Genomic DNA, 22,249 nt, shown 5'->3' on the forward strand with positions numbered 1-22,249 from the left:
AATAAAACAATAAAACATTTTTATTCTTTGTGTGCGGCCCGGTACCAAATGACTCATGGCCCGGTACCAGTCTGCGGCCCGGTGGTTGGGCACCGCTGCAGTACAGGACACAGAGTGAGCAGCAAGATGGCCTCTAAATTCCTCCGTATTATATAATTTCTGAGTATTTTTCAGAAGGATTCTCTTTTAGACATCCATCACATCAAGACAATCAAAGAAAGGTGCACATACTGGGAAGAAGTCTGATTGGGACTTTGTGCCTGCTGCTCTTCTAGTTTGAGTCCAGCCAGCAAAGCCTCTCGAGAACAGTGCTTATCCTGAGAACACAGAGAGCGGAAACAGATCAGACTGATGCACTAAAACTCCAACAACAAAAACACTGAGCATGAAGTGTTGCAGTGTGGGGTCACAGAGGGAAAGGCTGCAGCTCTACCTGTAGATGCGTGATGAAGGACAGTCTCTGCCGTGGAAAAGGTTCACATCCCTCCCACTGACACTGGCCTCCATACACATCTTTGCCACCGTGTTGCGTCGCTGCGTGGTAGAACACCTGAGACGGTGTTTCAAACCACCTGCAGGGGGAGGAAAAGAGAACAAATCAGCAGAGTTTTAACAAGATAAAATTCATTACGAGTGCAACACAGAATGGGAAGGACTCCAGAGTGATGGTCCGTACCGTTTACAGGACTGCCACAGACATTTAAAGTTCTGCCCTGCTTTCCTGGTTTGCTCTGGCGGTGCTGCGGAGGTTTGCTGTGCTGGGAGGTGAGGGCTGTGGTTACCCGCTTGTGCAGGCTGGGATACAGGGGGCGGGGACGGGGTAACAGTAGGCTGTGGAAGAGACATCTTTTAGTCAAGTTATGAATCAAAATTATACCACCATGCAGTTGTGTGCTTCCACCAAGCAGACAAGTCGTAGTTTACGTCTGTCGAGACTCTCAGCAGTAGTCAACGGTTTGAAGTGTGTTAATTCAAAGTCGAAATCTTTATGTGTTTGTAAGGTTTGATCAAAAAAACTGATAAAATAAGACGTAGGAATGACTATAAACGATACTTCAAATGCGGATGCTGCTGCAAAAACACGACAAATTCCAAAACGTGAATGCATCACACATCTCTAACCCAGCAGCACAGAAGCTCTTTACCATCAGCATAATTCCAATGTGGGGATTAGTGGCACCAATTCAGTGTTGGACAGGATGTGAAAAATGCTCTCCACTCTCCAGTTTTGCTCCTGAGTTATAGCGTTAAATAAAGGTCAGAAAAGTGTTTTTCCAAAGCATAATGATGTTACAGCACAAATGACCTTTGTGATATAAAATACCACCGCTTCATCATCGTACCCTGTTAGAGCTTTGTGGGAAACGCTGGAATAGTTATTAAGGATGGTCTTAACGATACTTCAGTTACTCACATTCTTCAATAACTGTTTTAAATCCTGCTGACGTGTTGCACTATGAACACTGCACGTGATCCTACACAACATGACAACAACTCACCAGAAAACACCTGAACAACAACAACTACAGGTTAACCCTCACAGGCCTGTGCTCAATGTGGCTGTGCATTGTTCCAGTTGGGTGGTTACATGCAAGTTTACTCTCACACAGCCTGCATACAACCATTTTTTCATTTTGTAGTTAAAACTACTGACAAACTGCACTGGTGTTACCAAATGTCGTCTGTCTCACTTTCCATTTTGCTGATCTACAACATCAGAGCATTAGCGTAGGAAGAGAGAGATGCAGTCAACATCCTCAACAAATAACTAGCAATGTGGATAAATAACATATTGACACTACTAGTATTCCTGGTGCCAATCAGTAAGGGCAGCAGCTTTTAGTCGGCCAATCATTTCGTCAACTTTGACCACTAAACTTTTTCTTTTCAAAGAAATGCCCTCAAAGTGTTCCTGAGACGAGATGGACAATCCAAAAATGTCAGCTGACACACACACAACACTAAAGACGGAGACAACAGGTGATGACCCTCATTCCATTCAGTCCCTGTTTCATTTAAGCGTTACTCCATTAGAAGAGTGATGCCAGACAGCAGCTCATTTTCATGATAAGCATGATGGTATGAAATCATCTTCAGAATGGATTTGTTGGCTGAGATGTAACTCAGGCCTGTCTATTGGCAGAAGTTGCTCTCTCAGCTGCTTTGCTCTAGGAGGTGGGTATCAGTGAGAGCCACATGGTCTTAACTGGTCTCACCTTCTTAACCTCCAAACATGCATTTAGGAAAATTGGTTTTACACGTATGCTTTTGCAGTGTCATGCTTTTGTAGAGGATTGAATTTTAAACATTTCTGCTACAAACATAAAGCACACAAGGAGAGGAGATGCTTTCCATTTAGCTACAAGCTATTCCCAGCGACAGACGTACTGGATGCACAACTCTGTGGAATGCAGCTTTACATCCAGATGTAGAGTAATGTCCCTCTAAGACACAGGTCATCAGTTTGATGTGTTCCGCGGCTTGAGTCAATTATGCATCACTTATAATCACTTCATAACATTTGGAATGTCTTTGTTTCAATAAATGAAAGCCAGGGCAAAACCACTGTAATGGCAAACAATATGCTGCACATTCAGTCTTACAATGGCAGTTCTAAATCCCTTCTTTTTCCTTCCATCTCCTGCACACGCAGCAACTTGAAGAACAAGACCTTTACCGAACTGCACAGCATTTGTAATTTCAAATTATTGTCAGACATTAGTCTGTGGCCCGACATTAAAATGTGCCACTTCAGTTCAGTTACATAACCAGAGAAAAACACAAGAGCCATGCAAAAAGAAAAAACAAAGGGTGCTGACCAACAGCAGTTCTGGTTGAGTTCTAGCAGGTACATGAGGACATGCATGCTGACAAAAACATGGGCACAACATAGACAGTGTGTGTGTAACGTTCCTTCCCTGATGCTCATTACAGGGTCTTATGGTATTTCAATGCCTTCATGCAACTTCTGCTCAGTGCTTTAACGCTAGTGGACAGCTGAAGGTCCTTCTTGGCATTAACTGCTGTATTTGATAACTGCTCTGTTTCAGGCTCATTCTGTTCAACAGTTGAAGACACGAGCAACCCAGATGGCTGATGAGGACAGTGGGAGGCACTGAACGGACACAGCAAAGAGCCGTTTCTGCTTGTTCTTGCTGAGCAAATTTGAAGTCATGGTATGTTGTATTTGGAGTCAAATAATGGCTGCATTTCAACCGCAGTCTGAGACCACAACAGCTTCAACACCAGTGTATCCAGTTAATGCATGTGTTTGTTTTGTATAGAATAGAACAGAGGAGAGCAGCGGTCTAATGAATTGTATTGAAAATGGTAAAATATGGCAGCTACAGTTGAGTGTATACTTGTTTATGGGACTGTCAATACTCATGATGCATTTAACGTCCAGCGAAGGCATTTGGCATTATGTAAGAAAAAAGGCTGCCATAATAGGAGAAGAAAAAACACCACCTATGTCTTTATAGAAAAAAGAGAACCAAACAATTCACTATGTTTAAATACTGAATGAAAAATGATAAAAAGCAGAAAGCCCTGTTCTGGCATTTTGCAGGGCTTGTAAAGTTTAATTCTTAGCCTGTGTTTTTGAGTAGAAAATATCACAAAAGTGCCTCACAGCAGTGTGAGAAGTAGATTGTACTTGTGGTGGTAGCAGACTGGGGGGTGAATGTGCATGCTGGAAGAGCTATACCCATGCTCTCTGAAATAAATAAAGAAATAATACTGTATATACATATAGTGCTCAAATTTGAATATTTAAATTGCTATATGTGCTCTGTAATGAATAATTAGTCAGCTATAATTAGGAAGGCTGCTCTGTGGGTAACCTTGCGGCAATGTGGGCCTTTGTTGTGGGAAAGAAGCGACGAGTGTGACAGAGACATTACCAGCAAGTAGCCGCAACCACTGTGAAGAGCACGGCAATGGAAATGATCAACGTACTGTAATCAGCCATAAAGTGTGGCGATATGCCGTGTAATAGTTTTGCAGATGTTGGTCCTGTGTTATGCTAGGATCTGCCTGCCTGCCTGCAACAGGACACAGCTGAAGCTGGTACTGCCAGATGTTGAATCAGTAGCTAAGGCCAAGTACTGCTTGAAAACAATGCAGGATTCTCTGTCAGGTTTATCACCTCTAATAAATCATCCAAAGCCTGCAGTTTAAGACCTTTTTGCATTATCAGACTAACATTCTTTAAGAGGTACATTTCTGAATTTTGGTTTACTATGAAACTGTGGCAGGGCAAATTAGACCTTAGGAAACACCGCTGATACAACGTGAAGGAAAAACATGATGCTCTGGTGATTGAATGATTGACAATACATGTAAATGAGTGTTTTTTTAAAACAAGGAAGCGTCCACAGCATTCAACTGAAAAAGTAGGTAGTAAATTAGACAAATGTAGTTGTCACATGACTTGGTGATGCAAATACTCCAGTGTTTACCAGTGTGACTGTGACAGACAATCAAGACACATTTTGTGGCAGACCTGACACCAAGTCACACTATAAGAAAACAGTGTGGATAAATGTGGTTTACGGCGAGACTAAGCCTACAGTGACTCACCGTTGTGCCAGCTGCCTGTGTGGGCGAGCAGTTCCTCTGCTGAGTGGCGTTCTCTATTGCTACTTTGGCTACTGTGCTTGGGTCTGTTCCTGCTGGCACCGCCACCATAGTGGCGCTGCTGCCGGCGTTGTTGGGGTCACTGATGGTGATGATCCGCACTCCCACTTTATTGGGGATCCCCGAGGATGCTGCCGCTGTACTGCGGTCCTCGTTCTCGGCCGGCCTCTTGAGGCCACGAGCCTCAGTGGCCACTCCGTTTGCAGGAGAGGCAGCAAGACTCTGGGAGGTAACAGTGGGGGGGAGGGAGGAGTTGGGGAGCAGTTGCTGTCTTAGCACAGGCGTAGAGTGGCCCGGCCCCAAAGGTCCATTGGTTAATTCCGAGGGAGGCTTGTTGCCTACTGCCTGGGGTCCGTTGGCCAGGCGCTCAGCCTGCTGGGCTTTGGCAGTGTCCTGCTGGGGTGGAGGAGGACTAGGGAGAGGGGGATCTGAGCCGTGACTCTTCTCAGAGGGGCCCACCTCCCCATTCCCCAAGTACTGTTTGGAAGCAATGTGATTTGGAATGTTTTTGTTAAAGTTGCCACCACTGTCACTCCTATCAAAGTCACACACCCCATTGACTAGAGTCTTTTTGGGGTCAGGGTTGCTCTCTAGTGGGGTGTTCAGGCCTGGGGAGAGGGCCTGCTTCCCATTAGCAGGGTGGCTCTCCGTAGCCGGGCCATTGAGTGCTCCCTGGCTGTTCCCTGAGTGGTATGGAGGTAGATTAGACTCCATGCACTTCCGACCATTTAGCAGCTTGGCACCTGCCGCGACATCACCATTACTGGTTTTGCCATTGGAGGAGTCTCCTTCTGCCAAGGAGGAGTTCTCCATCACCTCGATCTTTCTCTCATGGATATGCAGCCCTGTGGCATCCTTAGCCTCCTCCTCCTTTTGACAAATGATCTTATCTCCTCTGAGGGGAGCTGGCAGTGGCGGCGGCGGCGGTGGCGGTGGTGGAGGAGGGGGAGCTGCTGGGGCGTGGTGCGGTGTGGTTCCAGTAGAGAATGAAGGAGGGGGAACACCTGGAGCCACAGTCCCCTGGCTGACGGCAGCAACAGCAGCAGTAGAGGTGGTGAAGCCAGTGTTGGGGACCACGGTGAATGTGACTTGTCCAGCTGCCGTGGGGCCCTGAATGATGGTAGCTCCCCCCGGACTGCTTGTGGAAATGAGCTGGCCTGGCAAGAGCTGAACCGTCTGGAGGGCTGGAGCTCCTGCAGCAGGGAGCTGGCCGGGAACCAGCTGGACATTGAGCTGCTGAGGCTGAGAAGAAGGATTCTGGGTGCTGTAGCCTGCCTGATAGATGACCTGTGGATTAGGGGCTAACGTATTGTTGGGAGGGGGCACCTGTGGAGCAGGTAGGATTAGCTTTCCTCCCGGCGTAGAAGGCCCTCGCTTTGGAAGCAGTAGCTGTTTGATCAAGCTGGACTCAGTGGAGGTAGGCTGAGAGGGAGGAGGTTGGGAAATAAGTTGGAGAGGTGGCTGTTGTTGATGTTGCTGCTGCTGTTGATGTCGTTTCATGGACAGTGCGTGGCTGACAGTTTGATTGGACTGGACCTGGGTATTGGAGTGAGAGGCAGGAGGTGGACAGGGACTGGAAGCAGCTCCAGGCTGCCCTGCTATCTGGATAGTCTGGGCACCGGGAATGGCGGAGGGGTTGGCAAGAACGATCTGGTGTATGGCAGGGGTGTAGGCTGGGCTCTGCTGGGGGTTGGGACTTACTATTACTACGCTCTGCGCCTGCTGCTGAGGCTGCTGGTTGGGAGTAGCTGCTGGTCCTCCTGACTGGTTTGGCGCTGGTTTGGGGGCGATATTCTGAAATGTGACACGTGAGCCCTGGGAATTGGGAACACCCGCAATACTCAACGCCTGACTACCCCCCATCTGCATGGAAGAGGAGGATGCAGATGCCACAGCAACACACTCTGCCTGGGAAGCTCCGCCCTGAGGCCCCGACAGAGGCGGGGTTTGAGTCAGGGGTGGGTGCTGGGTGATTGGAGGGCACACACCTTGTACCCTGGCGGTGAGGATGTGGCCTTGTGGTACCTGCTGAAATAGCGTGACCGGCGTCCCCGTAGGGAGCATGGGGGAGTGTTGCTGCTGCTGGGCTGCAGGTGGAGCAGTGGGGTTCTGAGGGCTGTGGTTCTGGGTGGCCGATGCCGACGTTGGAATTTGGACCACCGGGCCAGGTCGGACCTGCTGCTGCACTGCTGCCAGAGGATTTGGTGGTAACTGTGGAGGCACCTGCGGGGGCACCGGGTGACGGGAAACAGTCGGGTGGCTTGCATGGGGAGGTTCCTGTGCGGTCAAGGCCATGGAAGGGGTGGCGACACCGGTGCTGAGGCTGGGACCCGGGGCCCGGACAAACTGGGGTCCAAGACTCGGATGCCCGGGAGGTAAGCCTATGGACACAGTCACAAACAAACAGAAGAGTTTAGGACAAGATGCTTAACTTCTACTTAAAGCTTTTTGGTGGTCAACCATAAATTAATGACCAACCATTTTTTATAACTGTTTTTTCAAAATGAGTAATTTTTAAAGAAAAAAAAAAAGTCAACATTTTCTGACTTCAGCTTCTGTAATGTGAATATTTTCTGTTTTTTTTTCCTCTTCTATGACAGTAAACTTTATAGCTCAAACAACTTATTTTAATCAAGAAAGCAGCTGACACCCCAGTCGACAACGTAAATAATTGTTAGTTTTGGGCCCATTTCCAACAGACCACTTGAGCAACCCTGTAGATGGGTGTATGATCACATGTGTGAAATTATGATTTGAGGTGTTTGTGAACAGCAGTCATGTGCAGTATTCATCACAGTAACAGCAGAAGTTAGTAACCAGGTCGACCCAAAGGAGGTAGCGCATCTTGCAAGATACATACACTCAGTGGATTTACTACAGCACCAGTGACTTCTAATTAATTGCAAGGCAGTCATTTCTGTTCAATCATCCCCTTAATCAGCCCTAAGTGGGTCATATTTTATGAGCTAGGTTGACTTTGTTGCCCCATTTGGAACAAGCTATAATCACCATGATGTTCCCATGATTCTTAGTGCTGCGTACTTTAGCTACAGCGCACAGTTATGACTGCTCTAAAATGTTAAACACGCAGTAGCAGGATGGTCTGGTTCTTCATACATTTGTGATGCCAACTTTGAGAAAAAAAATCGTCCGTCTCCAGATTCCATTCTGTTGTATTAACAGAAACAACACGTCGTTGCCAAAATGTCTTCTGTGTTCAGTTCCACGACATGTGATACAGTTTAGCTGCCGTCCTTTTAATCTCACTACTAAGCTCCTCCAACTAACTTCTCTCCCTTTGATCATTTCCTCAATATGTTTGCCTTTGTAATTAGTTCAGCCATCTTGGTCCCAGCAGTACCAGCTCTGCTCTCTCTGCAACACTGCCAGCATCTTTCTCCACAGCATCACCATTCTGGTGTGCCTTTTCTTCTCCTTCACAGCTCTGCAGCATCTGACATTTAGACCATGTCTGTCTTACTGTGCAAATGCCTCTTCTGTCAAGCACATCAAAACTGACCCAGAGGACAACATACATTAGGGTCAGCATCTTGAGTGGCCAAGCACACGCTGACGTTATATATAGTTTCATGTGTACCACCTAGCCAGTACATCCTGTAACGGTGCAAACCTTTCAATAATCAAAGTGAAGAGAAGAAGGAGAAAAGGGAGTATTTCTGTAGCGCTACCTGAAGGCGGAGCCTGAGGGTCTCCAGGTGCTTCATGTCGAGCTGCTGGAGGTGGAGGAGCTGCTGCTGGACTCTGCTGTTGCTGCTGGTAGTACAACTGGATGGGGAGGGGGATTGACCTCCGCCTTAGCCCCACCAGGAGGATCTGAACCTGGTTGTTGGCTTTGGGCTCCTCTTGCCGCCGCATCGTGTGGTTGGGGAAAACAGTCCTGTGGTGACAAAGGCAGCCAGTTAGAAAGTGGTCACAAAGGGAGAACTGCTGAGGTCAAATGATGAGTGCCAAGGTGCTGTAACTGATCTGAGTATTGACTGATCAAGACATAAGCACAGGGACCACGGGGGCAGAGGGGGCCCTCTACTGTACTACTGTTGGCCAGGATGCAACAGCAGATGCCTGTCACTGGCTGGCTAGCTGAGAGACTGAATGATGACGTTACAGTGTGGTTTTTTTTAAACTCTAGATGATATTCAGCAGATTTATCCGTAATGAAAGTAATGATTAGTTGTTGCCTGATGTATAACAGTTAGGCTCCACCACTGTCAACTACAAACGTGAAATACTGCTGTTCTATTAATGCACAAGTAATAATAATAATAATAATAATAATAATAATAATAATAAATGATTTCACTGCATTTCTTTGCAGTGAATACTTTTACTTTCAGTACTTTAATCCTCTGAACCCTAAAACAATCCTGCTGGTTGGAAATGCATCTTATCCATTTTTCTACTTTTATCATATTTTTTAAATAAAAATTGCCAAAAAGACGATTTATCAGAGCCAGAAACTGTAAAAATAGAGCAAATCCTTGGATTTTTTGTACTTTTTGGTAATCCCTAAAATGTCAAATGCAGGTTTTTTTTCAGGAAAATGAGGGAAATCTAAGCTTGAAATCATGATATTTGAAATCAAAATCATTCTAAATGTCTCATTTTAAAATTCTCCTGAAATAAACAACTTGCACTAAACAGACTCTAAAAAACTAGTAAACTAAATTCGGCGCTCTGCACAACAGAGAAGCCATTAGCCACAATGAGACATGTGACAGAAATCTGAGGAATATTCAGCCAAAGTGCTGCTGTGTGTTTACACAGAGTAGATGGGAAACAAATGAAAGTCATTTAGAGATGCTAAATGCAGCACTTCAATTGCAAACTCACTTGTAATTAGTTTTTTTTTTTTTTTTTTACAGTTTTACAGTGTTGTTTTAGGACATTTACTTAAATAACGACTTTTTCAATCATGTGACATATTTATCAGATATCCCTACATCAACATTTTAGTGTGCACTTTAAACCAACTCAGCTTTTCAATGCAAGGTTCACATTTTCTGTTCTTCCATTACCACGTGCAAACCGGCAAGTATAAATATCTGCTCGCTCTACATTTGCTAGTATCTTGCTGGAGGGTCATTGCCATTAATACACTCAAAACATGCTTTGTTAAGCTGCTCTATAAAAGCAAAGGGCACTAACTGCTGCAGAAAACTGTGAAGCAACTTGTTGTTTTTTTTGTTTTTTTTTCATAGATATATATTATCTCTGGTCAAGGCCCAGACAATAATCAGTGCTCTGTTCTGCTGGAACATAAAAGAATCAGACAGCGGAGGAATCGGGACTAACCGCAGACATTTGAGGAAGCCTGTGGAGTTCAGGATGTTGCTTCTCCCCATTTTACTACACGTTGCCAGGTACTCCGAGTACATTTCTGACCGAGACACGGAGCCCTCAGTGTTTGTCTCAAAGTGTGCGTTAAGCCTGTTGGAAAAACACAGAAATCGTGGACAGAGAAGTTTTAATGCAACAAAAAGAAGATACTGACAGGAACTAGAAACATGAGGGGGAAGAAAACCCCACAAACTGTATTTATTCTTCACTTCATGCCTACAGGTGAATGAATCTTACCACTGCAGTGTAAATTTCTCCCCGTCAAGTTCAACAATACCAGGTGGTGGTTGAGTCGACTGAACCGGGACCCTTGTTACTGAGGAGACACAAAGACGAACACTGATGTTACAGAAAGAATCTGTGGAATGGATTTCACGCTAAAAGCTGCACTGCAAAGCAACAGAAAACATTGTCAACTGTTCCCAGCATCTTCAAGTTTGTAGTGTTACCCAGGCTGTCCACTAGATGTCAGCACACTAATAAAAACTTTGCATTACAGTGGAGCACACAGAAAGAATGACACCCCCAAGGTGAGGAAGGTTTTATTGCAATGAAGATTCACCAACTAATTCACACACTCAAGCTTTAATGACTGTTTGTTTTTCCTATAAGACAGAAGCAGGTGGTAACAGATAATTTCTGAAAGGTGCAGAAAACTCAACTACTGGAACCCGAAAGGAGGGATCTCTGTTTGAGCTCCTAGAACGTTATCATGCTAATTTTCTGCTTTGCAACATTTGAACTCTGGTTCGTTGCAAATCGTTGCATCACAGACAGAAAACACAGAATCCCAGTATGGAGTAGTGCTCGGCCAGGGCCATCCTCTTTGATGTGCAGTTGTCTGATCATTAATTACCAAGTTACAGATCTGAAGCCTCTGTATAATGTATAACTGGCGCAGGACAAACCATTTTGATTAAAAATTTCTATGTGGGCTGCTCACATAACAAAATGAAAGGTTGTAAATATTCAGCAGAGCATTTCAGCCGGATCAGTCAAGGACGCAGCGCTGGGCTCTAATAGTGGGATGTTATGTGGCTCAGCAACAGGTGAGTTCCTCGCTGATGAACTGGCAGCGGTTCTTTACTTGTCGTCCACACTTCTTGAAGCTTCAACGTTAGACAGCTTTTAGTTTCTCTGCCACGGACACATGCAGAGTGAAACGCAGACCTTGTTTGACTATTCATTGTGCTGTTTGTTGAATTGATTTGAATTGACTGACCAAGTGCCAGATCTGGGCACAAACAAACATGTGTTTGGTTTCCTGTGGGGTTAATCGTGGTGAAGCTTCACTGTAGTATTTTTAGTTCAGGTTGTTAAGAGCTCATCTAGCTCACACGTACAGTCGACTGGTGTGAGGATTCCTCCGTTACCTTCACTCTCTACTCCGTGACTCACAAACTGACATAGTAATGTTTAGTGGATTTACCAAATGGCGCCTTCATTTGCATCACCTGCATGCCCTTATTTTTTTAAACCTTATTTGCATAAAAATTTCCCTTCTTGTCCTGGTGAGCAAAGTCAGAATAAAGATACTTGTTCTAGGAGTTAGATTTAAATACAGATTTAGACAAAAGTAAATTCTAGATTGTCACGCTTCACATAGTCTCAGAATATATTACTTCAGTGAAAAGGATGTGGTGAAGAATTAGTATGTCTAAGACTTCCTGTGGACATGAACGTTTTCAAACCCTTTTTCCACCAGGGCTGGTTCAGGGACTGTACACAATCTCAAACCAGTTTTTCATGTTTCGACAACCGAAGAACCAGCTGCCAGCGAGGAAAACTGGTTCTACAGTGACCAACACGTTGCTGGTCGACAACAGCTTACTTCATGAGCAGGATTATCATGACCAACAAGACCAACTCAAACTTTGTGACTGTCACTTTTTGGACTGAGGTTGCTTAATCCAGAAGGAGAAGATGAAAAACAAAGAGCTTCAGTATGAATACGTGATCAAAGCTGAAGCGTGTGAAAATCTGATCAGGTCAATACTTGTTGTTTTATTAATGCTAGCTGGTGTAGATAAATGCTGGTGCATAGAGGGGCGTTCAAGGCAACTGACGTGTACCATGTGGTGATAGTAAAACCTCACACAGCAGGAACAATGAGATGATTAATGATCTCATGTGCTTTGGGCTTCATGTGTGACAGAGCACCGCGCTCACTTATCCGTAACGTTGCGACTGCAGTCTTACTGGGTCAAACAAGCACAGGTCTGACACATTTAACTGAATGCAGTTGCATTACCAGATAGGAACGCACAAGCAACATACTTGGAGTTGTGTTAAGCAATTTGGGGAAAACTTTTTCCACATTGCAGCATCAATAATGATCCCAAAACATCCCAGACAGCACAAAAGAGAGTTTGCTGCCAAAATCACATAACTGCTAGCTCATTCACTTTGATCTACAATTTCACATCTACTCCAAACTGAAATGCCCATAAAAACTTAAACACAATGACGACAGAACAGCTCAGATTAATGAGACCCACCGACGTAATCCAGGCTTAGATGAAATGTTTACAGGAGTTTAATTATGACTTATGATTATAAACATATTCCCCACATCAGGACAGGAGGGATCAGGATCTAACAGCGAGTCACACTGTGAACTTTTCTTTACCTCAGACAGGTGAGCTGTCACACAAGCTCACAGGTCACATCATTTCTTTCATAGCAGATTTAGATTCAGTCTTGTTTATTAGTGCATTATTATGTATAATTCATCACATGATGTACTGTCTGATGCTGAGTCTTGATCACTGTGATTGGTATGTCTGAATGAAGCCCTGAGGAATGTCAAAGTGACCTCAGTCTGACTGACAGCATGTGGTCACTGTAACAGACCGATGAGGCCGCAATGCTACACATCCCATGTCTGAAAAGGGCTCATCTATTTCTTTGCACCGTGGTGCTGGACAGACATTCATAATAAACCAGAGGGAGCTTCAATACTGTAACTGCTGGTCAGTGTATACAGTGATGTAGTGACATGGCTCTATGGTGGCTTGCTAGCCTGTAGAAAAGATTCACAAGTTGAACCATCTCCAAACCCGCACTACAGCCAGTCCAGAACTGGCACCCAGTTTGTGGAGATGTGGTATCAGATCATCCAGCACCATGCAGTATCTTTACTACTTCAACTGGTCAGCTCTGTGTCAGAGCATTGCACACTCCTCAAGTCCTAATATATTCATCTCCTGGTCACTTTTCTGGTTGTCTAGCATTGGACAGAATGTATAAATCTTTCAGCGGTGTTAGAAATTCTGCTCCAACAGGTTGAGTCGATGTAAAGACACTCACCCGATGCTGGTGCTCCCTGCACGGCTGCAGGTACCTGCTCTACCAGCTGTGGTCGAACCTCGGCTGCCTGGTCGGCGCTTGCCTGATGCTCGATCAACCGCACCGCCGTCAGGGCGTCGGGTCCAAACGTATGGAGGTCAACAGATACTAACCGCACTAACAGGTCTGGTGAGTGAAAAGGGACGACATAAAGACACACAAAAGGGTCAGCAAAGAAGAACATCATCAAAAAACTCATTATTTCAGGCATTCCTCCAGTAAGAAGCTAAACCAGACAGTGAAAGACTTCAAGGGTAGAAGGAAAGATTAACAGGCAGAAATATTTAAAAGGGAAAGACTAATGTGACAAACATTGCAAGTAGAAGTTACCAATGCTGAGCCGATAGAATGAATCACAAGCTTATTAAACTTCCATGGTTTTACCTAAATGAGTGTGAGAAAACAGCGGATTCATACCTATGCTATGGTCAACAGAAGCGATCTTGCTGCAGGGAATCTCTCCGAGCTGGGCCAGCAGGTACAGCACCTCCAAGGAGGCCATTAGGAGCATGAGGTCAGGCAGGGTGAGGAGCATCATTACCTCCCTGTACGAATCCTGGTCCACGTACTCACAGATTAGCACACCGTTGTCCTCTGCTTTGCTGAGGTTACCCAGGATCTCCATGGCTACAGGGCGCACAAACACGCAGGCTCATTTCACTTAAGATGCCTCACACAGCCTTCTGTACACATTTCATGCACTATAACCTCACAAATACTTCAAGAATGCAAATCGCTCTTGCTAATGACGCCGATTAAAGTCACCGTGATTTCTCTGAACGGTGCGAGCCAGTGAACTCACCTCTCATTTTGAGGAACCGGTCCCTGGACATCAAGCATTTGGTGATGGTGTGAAAGATCAGATGCGTCGTCCGAAAGTCAACGGGGTCCAGCTGGAGCTACAAGAAGTCACACAAGATAAGTACAACGATCCCGCCATCTGGCAAGACCTGCAACATTCATTAAACACATTTTACAGTCCTCCTAAGCACTGAGATTACAGACAGACAGACTCAGACACAAACGCATGACAGTGAGGCATGAAGTTACACAACAGTTCAATAATAAATGGACTGAACCAAACAAAAGCACAACTGGTTACTATATTTAAAAGCAGAGTACAATGCATTGATGTCATGACATGAATGATTTATGTTCTTGTTTGCAACATTTAAGAAACCAGTGCTCATGTAGTCATATTATTTACATGAACAGATTAAACAAGGCAGTGCAGCATGAAATCCAACCGTTCAACTAATGAATCCAAGCCTCTGCTGACTGTATAAAGGGACAGTTTCCAACATAATATGGGCTCCTTCCGAAATGGAAATAACCTCTTTATTTTTGTTGTTGAACCTGAGTTGGAGTTCAGTGTGGGCCTATAACTGCTTGTATTTACGATTATTCTCTACAGTCAAATAAATATGTAAATGTTATTCAGAAAAGCAGACTGCTTGGAAGTGACACATCACACCATCTGTCCTCATTTCTTAAGGAGCTGTACCTACAGCTACGGCTGACTGTGTTCCCAAACATAACACTGATCTGTCCCAAACGAACCCGGCAGACATGTCGACATGTTCTTCAGCAGGAAAATATATTATTTAATCATGAATCCGGCTGAGCTGGGAAGAATGTAAACGTGCCAGACAGCTAACCATTTAGCACATCACGATGCTACTGCTGTCAACAGTCACCATTTGGAAATGATCGGAGTTGGCAGTGACTAGGATGCACATGTTCTGTTATTTATTTAGATGTTCTGCTGGCGGGTCAGCTGGTTAACAGCACAACAACCCTGCCTCCTCTCAGTAACGCCCATCAGAGCTCCAGAGTGCGACTTAACATTTTCATTGGTTGCACTAGTGTGCTTGACATTCAGCAGCTCTGTCTCTGTGTGTAGCGCTATTTCATTTCCAATCCATTCTGTGTTACGGTGCTCCTGCTGCAGCTGATTGCTCTGCTCATCTCTGCTGCTCTGTTCAGCTGCACCGCTGTGCTCTGCGCTTTGACTCACAGGTGCTTCTGTAGTTTGTAGCTTCACTGTAAGTTTGAGTCACTGCACTTCGGCGTTCCATTTCAGCTTCGCGGCGTACAAGCCGAGCGCTGCATATATTAGCGGCATTCGTTCATGCACTTTATTGGTGTTATCACAGTCTGCTAATGGTGTTTACTTTTATTTGGGAGCTTCAGTGCTCTGGCTGCGTCCCGCTGTCACACAGTATAATCGCAGCTCCTCTAATATGCAAGTTGTAAACACTGGTGATGCTGATACAATGTCTGAGCGAAATCACGGGGCATCAGGATAATTGTGGTTCGGCTAGAGGTCAGCGGATCGTCTCATTGTGGAGGGGTAGGTCAAAGACACTGCTGACCACTGCTGAGCTTTGTTTCACCTGACTGATTTGTCATGTCTTCTCTGGTTTGTCGCCTTTCATGGATGTTTGTTCTGCTACTTCTTCTACTTCTTTTGTGTCTCTGTTAATTATGTTTCTTTGTCTCACTTGAACACAGACTTTGGCAGCAACCACACTTGGTTCCATTATTCAATAGATTTGAAATCCCTGTTCAACCAATTATCCGCTGACAATTGTACACCTGGTCGAGGATGAATATATCTGTTTGCCTCGTGTTTTTGTCCGTTTTGATTCTAATGAATACACAGTAGTGTTGAAACATTAGTGTGAAATAAAAGGCTATGAATGAAGCAGTGTGCTCCAGTCCTGCTTTTGCACTCTGGAAATGTGCTGTCTTCAAGCTGAAGCACCCAATACAGCTGCATTTTGCTAGAAGAAGAAGAAGAAGAAGAACCCTGTTTCTACACTGTTGACCAGTCAGTAATAAACCCACCAACTACTCCCCGCTGGCGTCTCCACATCTATTTTTTGCGCACAGCCCTTTCCTGCTATCCTCCTGTGGGAGAGGAGCTGTAGCGGGCAGCTTATTACATGGTGGTTTTCCTTCATCATTTGTCATTGTCAGAATAAGTGGAGATCACCTCGAAGAAATCAGGTGTGTCACGGCATCCTGCTCATAACAACAAGGCTGAAGCCCACTGGTGGCATTTACTATTACAGCACTGAAATGCAGACTGGAACATTTGGTTTGCACCTACATGATGTGCTGCTGCACCTATTGGAGGGGTTTAGGCGCATCAGCACAAACAATGTAAAGTCTGGAACTCTGACAACCTTTCCACTCTTGCATGCAACATTAGAAATGAACAACAATAACAGAGGCAGATTTAACTTTTTTATACTGATGTAAACAAAAGCAGATTTCTATTTTCTATCCAACAACTTCTGATTTTAATAGAGTCATTATTTAAACTAACATGAGTCCTAAATTAACAATGTGTCCCAGTGGATGTGCCATAGAGGTTTCCTTGTTAAACACATAAAACACACCACCACAGACTACTATAACTAATATGCTCCTTGGTTTTAGAAATGACGTTCAGTTACTTGTATAGGAAGTGAGCTACTTGGCTGGACATGCTAAAGATTGCAGCCTGGATTCCTTGTACTTTTGCTCATGTGTTGTTGGTTTTGGAAAGACTAAAGCAGACTCCGCCCACTCACTCACTCAAATACCGAGCATTGCTGTCACTCCAGCGTAATGCACGCTGCTGCAGTGTGGACAAATCCAAAGCCTGACAGACCTGCTGTGCACAGATGCTGCCGCTGCCGCGATTGGCCGACTGCTCCAGACGGGGAAGGGTTTAGCTAACTGTCAAACTGCAATGAATAATGCAAACTAGTTTTTTCCCTCCAAAATGATGCTGATATCACATTAATATTAACTAAACCAACTCTTCTTAAGCTCCATTTCAGACAGTTTTGGGTTGGAAATGACAGTTTACTGCCACAGTAACCTACATTTGGAAGCAAGTTTTTGATTGTTCACTTTAACCGTTTCACTGAACGGAGCCAAATCTATAACACCTGTAAGCTACTTCAAATATAGCAAATGTTTCCTAGATTTAGCATATTGCCACTGATTAAGAGTTTTAACTGAAATCCAAAACAAATCCCCAAAACGGTAACCCCAAACCAGACCTACCTCAGCAGCCACGTTGCCCAACGTGTCCAGTCCGAGCTGTCGGAGTGAGATGAGGTTACAGTGGGCACAGAGCAAAAGGAAGCGCAGGCACGTTCGGTTGGCCGCCAGCAGCTTGACGTTGGCCTCTTCGAAGGAGAGGTTTCGCAGGATAACGGCAATCTGCAGCACCCGCTGGGCCTCCATGTCACTGATACCCGGGTTCCGCGGTGGGTGGAAGAGGCTCTGCCAGCGCTCCTCACACGATGTACCATCTGCAGACAGAACACAGGAGGGACGGCTTAGAGCTCCGTGCTGGAAGAGGCTGTGAGCACATATCGTTCAAATCCAGAAAAAAAACCCTTCACTTTCACTTAATGTTAAAGCCTTTTGTAAAGGGAATATGTCCTTCTTCTCATGCACTCAGGTATTACACCAGGAAACTGAAAAGGAAGCAACAGTAAACACGGTGCGCACACTCGAGCATGTCGCGGCATTTTAGGCGTCAACAAATGCAGTGTGGGAACATAGAGGTGTGTACATCTTTATTGCTTTCTGTGGCTGTTAGCACCAAATGTGTTTACCTTGTGCTGGGTTGCTTTTGTCCCAGATCAGCTCCCTGACTTCAGCGTCCTCCACCACTTGTTTCCAGAACTGTAAATGAACAGAAGCTGTTAGCAGGGCATTTGAATGGATGCTAAGAATTCAAGTGTAACCAGATTCTGCAGTGATGTTTGTTGGGAAAGTCATGTCGATAATCTATCAGACAGCCGACAACAGCTCTGATTAATCTCCAGTTACCACAACATGACGGTAAACACAAGTCACAAACTGAGGTTACAGTGAGGTTAGTCAATCCTACTCACTGTCAAGAGTTCCCTTAAAAATATAACCTTTAGCCCCTGAACACCAAAAACACTGACAGTTTAAAAAAAATTTAAAAAAACATGCTATCTTTAAAAAAACTAAGAAATCTCAGCATTTACTAGCAAGACGCTGTAAAAACAGAAAGACTTGGTGGACTTTGAACTCATTCTATGCTTACAAACGAGATATTTTACAAAAGTCACTTCATTATACATATCTGTTCTCAAAATCAGCAAAAAAATGACTGTTTGCTCTCAAAGGATGCTGGAAAAACTAATCTGCGCTGCTTGGCATAACCATAAAGCAACATCTGACCTGTTAGCACTCGGAAAATGTTGATTCCAGTTTTGCTTTTTTTTTGTAAAATAAATAATCAAAGAAATTCAACTTTTATTTATTTATTTGGTTGGTTTATGGCATTAGAACCATCTCATGCTAGACAAAAAAAACAAACTTTTGAGTTTCTCAACCTCTAGCCATGATGGTGCTGTTTCCATAGAGACGGAGGACTTCATAGTGCATTAAATAATGAGCCCGTAGTGAGGAAAAATGTGAAAGGAGCACAAATTACCCAGACTGCTCTGGGTTCAGAGGGTCAGGTAATAAGATCAGCGCAGAAGTACAATTTGCAACTGAGAATTTCAGGTGTTTTACACTCCTATAGCCTGAAGCGGGGAAGAGGAGCAGGATGTGGATGTCTGGTGTTATTGTGGTCATCTCTGACCATCCCTGGCATCACTTGACTATTGATGGGATTTTCAAGCACCACGTACTGCTCCTGTACTCGTTCATACCTTTAAACGTATGTGCTAAACTGCTGGAATACAATTGAAATCTGGCACCAGCTTTACTTTTTGGCATCTTCAAGCCTTTTGATTCGATGAAAAGTGTTTTTTTAAGCGAGACACTCAATCCTTATTGGATGACTGTGACCTCTCGAGGACTGGTTGTCACAATCATGCCCTTAGGACTGAGGATAAATTAAATACTACATTGCACTATTTTTGACTCACAATGGTCTTTTATGCGTGCATCTTCTATCAACTGATGTGATTTGACCTCAATTCTGTATTAAAGAAGCCTCAGGGAAAACTGCTGTCTGAAGTTCTTCTGTAAGGATTAACTGCTGTATTTCTGCCTGTCGTCACCCTGAACAGATGCTCGTCTCAGGCCACATAAACTTAACATTTTTTAAATAAAAAACACAAATAAAAAAACCAAACATACCCTGACGAAGTCCCGGGAGGTTTTCTCCTTCCAGTCCGTCCCAAATACCCCGGAGAAGCTGCCTAGCGCTGCAAAGATACAAAGGGAGGGTTAGCGGGAGCACCAGAGTTTAGCTCGGTATTAGTTTTCTCTTTTTTCCTTGTTCTTCAATTCCTCCTTGATAAATTATATTTAGGAGGAGCTAAGAAGAGAGAATCTTTGATCCTAGAACAAAGAGGTGAGAAAAGGAAGCAGCAAATTTGGAAAATATTTGCAGAGTTGTAGTCTCAGAATAACTGGCCTTCTGTAGGGCTGCACCAATAAAATAAAAATGAGGTTTTATCAAATAAAGTCATAGTGACTTAAGGCATCTACTGTGGATATTTAAAATTACAGAAAGGTGAATTTTGCTGCACTAAGAGCAGCAGAGACTTCAATGTCCTTGTGTGCTAACTGTTCAGCTTGCAACACAGACTTGTGTAATGAAAAATGAATGTAGCTTGATAGAGAAATCACTTAAATAACTTAAATAACAGTCAAATATGAAATTGCATATGCTTTCTAAATGTGCAGATCTGTGCTGTTTGTTGAATGAAGTGAAACATCAACACATTCCTGCTGTTTGATGTGTGAATGAGAGTTGTCAGCGTGAGTGAGGTTGTGAACGTACAGTCGTCGAAGACGCCGGCGTGTGCCAGCAGCAACGTGACCAGTTTGGGGTCCTTGTCCAGCTGCATGGCGTGCTTGCTCTCATTGGAAAGCAGAGTGCAAACGTTAACAGCAAAGTCCACTTCGTTGGGTAGGCCCGAAAGGAGAGACAGCACCAGTTTGTTGTAGTCGCACGGTGGAACGAAATCCGAAGACAGTCCATAGCTTTGGCGGAGATAGTCTGACGGGGACAAAAACACATCTCACGGTTAGGATGCATGGTATAACATAAAATCAGTAATTTATATCAGTTAGGCAGGACATGCTGTAGATCTGTGAATGTACTATACTATTCAAGTTTGATGTACAAGATCTAGACCTGCAAATATGACCTTAGTGAGGCATTTGTTTAAAATTATCTTGGCTGCAAGTAAGAAAACTATTACAGGAATCTGGCAACAGCCTGAGCCGCCTACATATACCAAAGACTCTACTGAAATCATGAAGGACGTCCGTGTGTCTTAATATATAGAAACCGACTGTTAATGTAATGTTGTAAAAACGGAGGTCAGTCAAATACGTGGATACAAGACGGTAGGGCCACTGAACCCAGGTACTGAATTTTAGTTGAGTTTTTTCGCGGATAAAAGACGAACCAATTACTAATAAATGACTAATAAAAGGAAATCAATGAAGATAAGTTGTTGTTTTTCCAACCGGCTCCCTACATCGTATCCGTTATGCTGTTTTCCTGTTTGTGTGTTTCACCTAATGTAGTTTTTTTTAAGCTAACAAACACCTGTTTGGTTTAAGGCAGCTTCCAGAAAAGCAGCAAACTCTCTCTACATCTACACTGTCAGAATGTTCAACATGCATGTCAGACATGTCTCAAACTAGGGGAAAAGAAAAAAGAAAGAAAGACAGAAAAGCATCTCAGTGCCTGCTGAAGTGTAAGAAATCACAAATATGATGTGAAACATAATCTGCTGTCATGACTACTGACCGTACAAAGAGGGAAATGAAGGACCGGACAAAGACTCGTTCACTGTACTAGAGTTTTTCTAAAGCACTAAGTAATCAACGTAACATGTAACCATCAGCTGAGCGAAGCCCTGAGCCGCGTCGCTCTGTTTTCTGACTGTTTCCTCAGCACACCTTCAGCCAGTTTAGCTCAGATTTATTTTTCCTTTAACTCAGTTTTAAGCAAGCCAAATGGGGCATTAAGCCGTTCACTGAAAGCTGTCTTTAGTGCAAATTAGTTTGATGAGCCGTGTCTTGTCTGACTGAGGAACATGAATGTTCTCTAACTTTTAATTGTGTTTGTGTTTAACTCAGTCAACCTCCATGATGAGCTTTTTATAATTAAAAGACTTCTAATCCGAAATTCTAGCTGTGTGGGAAACGGTCGTGTCTGGAATGTTATTAGTGAGAAGTTCTCCGTGATGGATGATCCACTATGAGAAAGTGCAATCATTTTGTCAACAAAGACTTGAGATTCCTCCCTGCTCTATTGCTTGATTTTCTGCTATCAATCATTTTGTGTGCACTGGAGTCATTTCTCCATACAGTGGATATTTCAATTTGGCGCAGGATCTTTGTAGACTGCTGCCTCTAGAAACCAATCATGCCAGAGAGAGGAGTCCTGCTGAGTGAATTTGATTTCCATGCTGAAAAGGTTTGTGCAGGCAAATGTAATTCAGCTGAGCTGCTATTATAGCGGCAACAGCTCCATTCAAAAGCTGCCTGTCTGTGCTCGTCCTCCAGCACCTGCAGCGAGGCAGCGCCGTGCAGAGGTGCAGAGGACTGATGTACAACATGCCGCTTGACAGACATGGTTTTATGAGCAGAATGAATTAACAGTTGTCGCAGGCCTCAGAGACAACAGGGCAAAGCAGCGCTCAGTGAGAGATTTCCAGAGCAACTGTCAAATAATTAACCATGACTGAGCCTGCCAAGCAATTACAGCACACTTCCAACCTCACTGTCCCACTATGTTTAAAGTCAGAGCTCGAGGTAAAGACGGAGTTAATTTCTGAAAGGTCCATCCTGGAGCTGGACCAACAGGACTGGCTGAGATCAGCTTAATGCACACATGTCTGTATTCAATCAGTAGTCAAGACCATTCAGAAACTGTGTCACCATTGCG

At 44.2% G+C, this 22,249-nt stretch overlaps 1 protein-coding gene across 2 annotated transcripts in view; it reads right to left on the reverse strand.

The window, feature by feature from the left end:
- arid2 (AT-rich interactive domain 2) overlaps positions 1–22,249 on the reverse strand; it is a 47,542-nt gene that overhangs the window by 4,704 nt on the left and 20,589 nt on the right. For both annotated transcript variants that reach the window (XM_008284112.1, XM_008284110.1), the window contains exons 5-18: positions 20,126–20,344; positions 19,477–19,544; positions 17,967–18,036; positions 17,407–17,657; positions 14,147–14,243; positions 13,762–13,971; positions 13,306–13,470; positions 10,234–10,312; positions 9,952–10,086; positions 8,328–8,536; positions 4,582–7,019; positions 677–831; positions 434–572; positions 232–317 (exon numbers count right to left, since the gene is read on the reverse strand). In XM_008284112.1, coding sequence (XP_008282334.1) covers positions 232–317; positions 434–572; positions 677–831; positions 4,582–7,019; positions 8,328–8,536; positions 9,952–10,086; positions 10,234–10,312; positions 13,306–13,470; positions 13,762–13,971; positions 14,147–14,243; positions 17,407–17,657; positions 17,967–18,036; positions 19,477–19,544; positions 20,126–20,344 — 4,321 coding nt within the window. The remainder of the gene's footprint in view (positions 1–231; positions 318–433; positions 573–676; positions 832–4,581; positions 7,020–8,327; positions 8,537–9,951; positions 10,087–10,233; positions 10,313–13,305; positions 13,471–13,761; positions 13,972–14,146; positions 14,244–17,406; positions 17,658–17,966; positions 18,037–19,476; positions 19,545–20,125; positions 20,345–22,249) is intronic.

The sequence above is a fragment of the Stegastes partitus genome, unplaced genomic scaffold, assembly GCF_000690725.1.
Source record: "Stegastes partitus isolate 25-593 unplaced genomic scaffold, Stegastes_partitus-1.0.2 Scaffold346, whole genome shotgun sequence".
Lineage (NCBI taxonomy): Eukaryota > Metazoa > Chordata > Actinopteri > Pomacentridae > Stegastes > Stegastes partitus.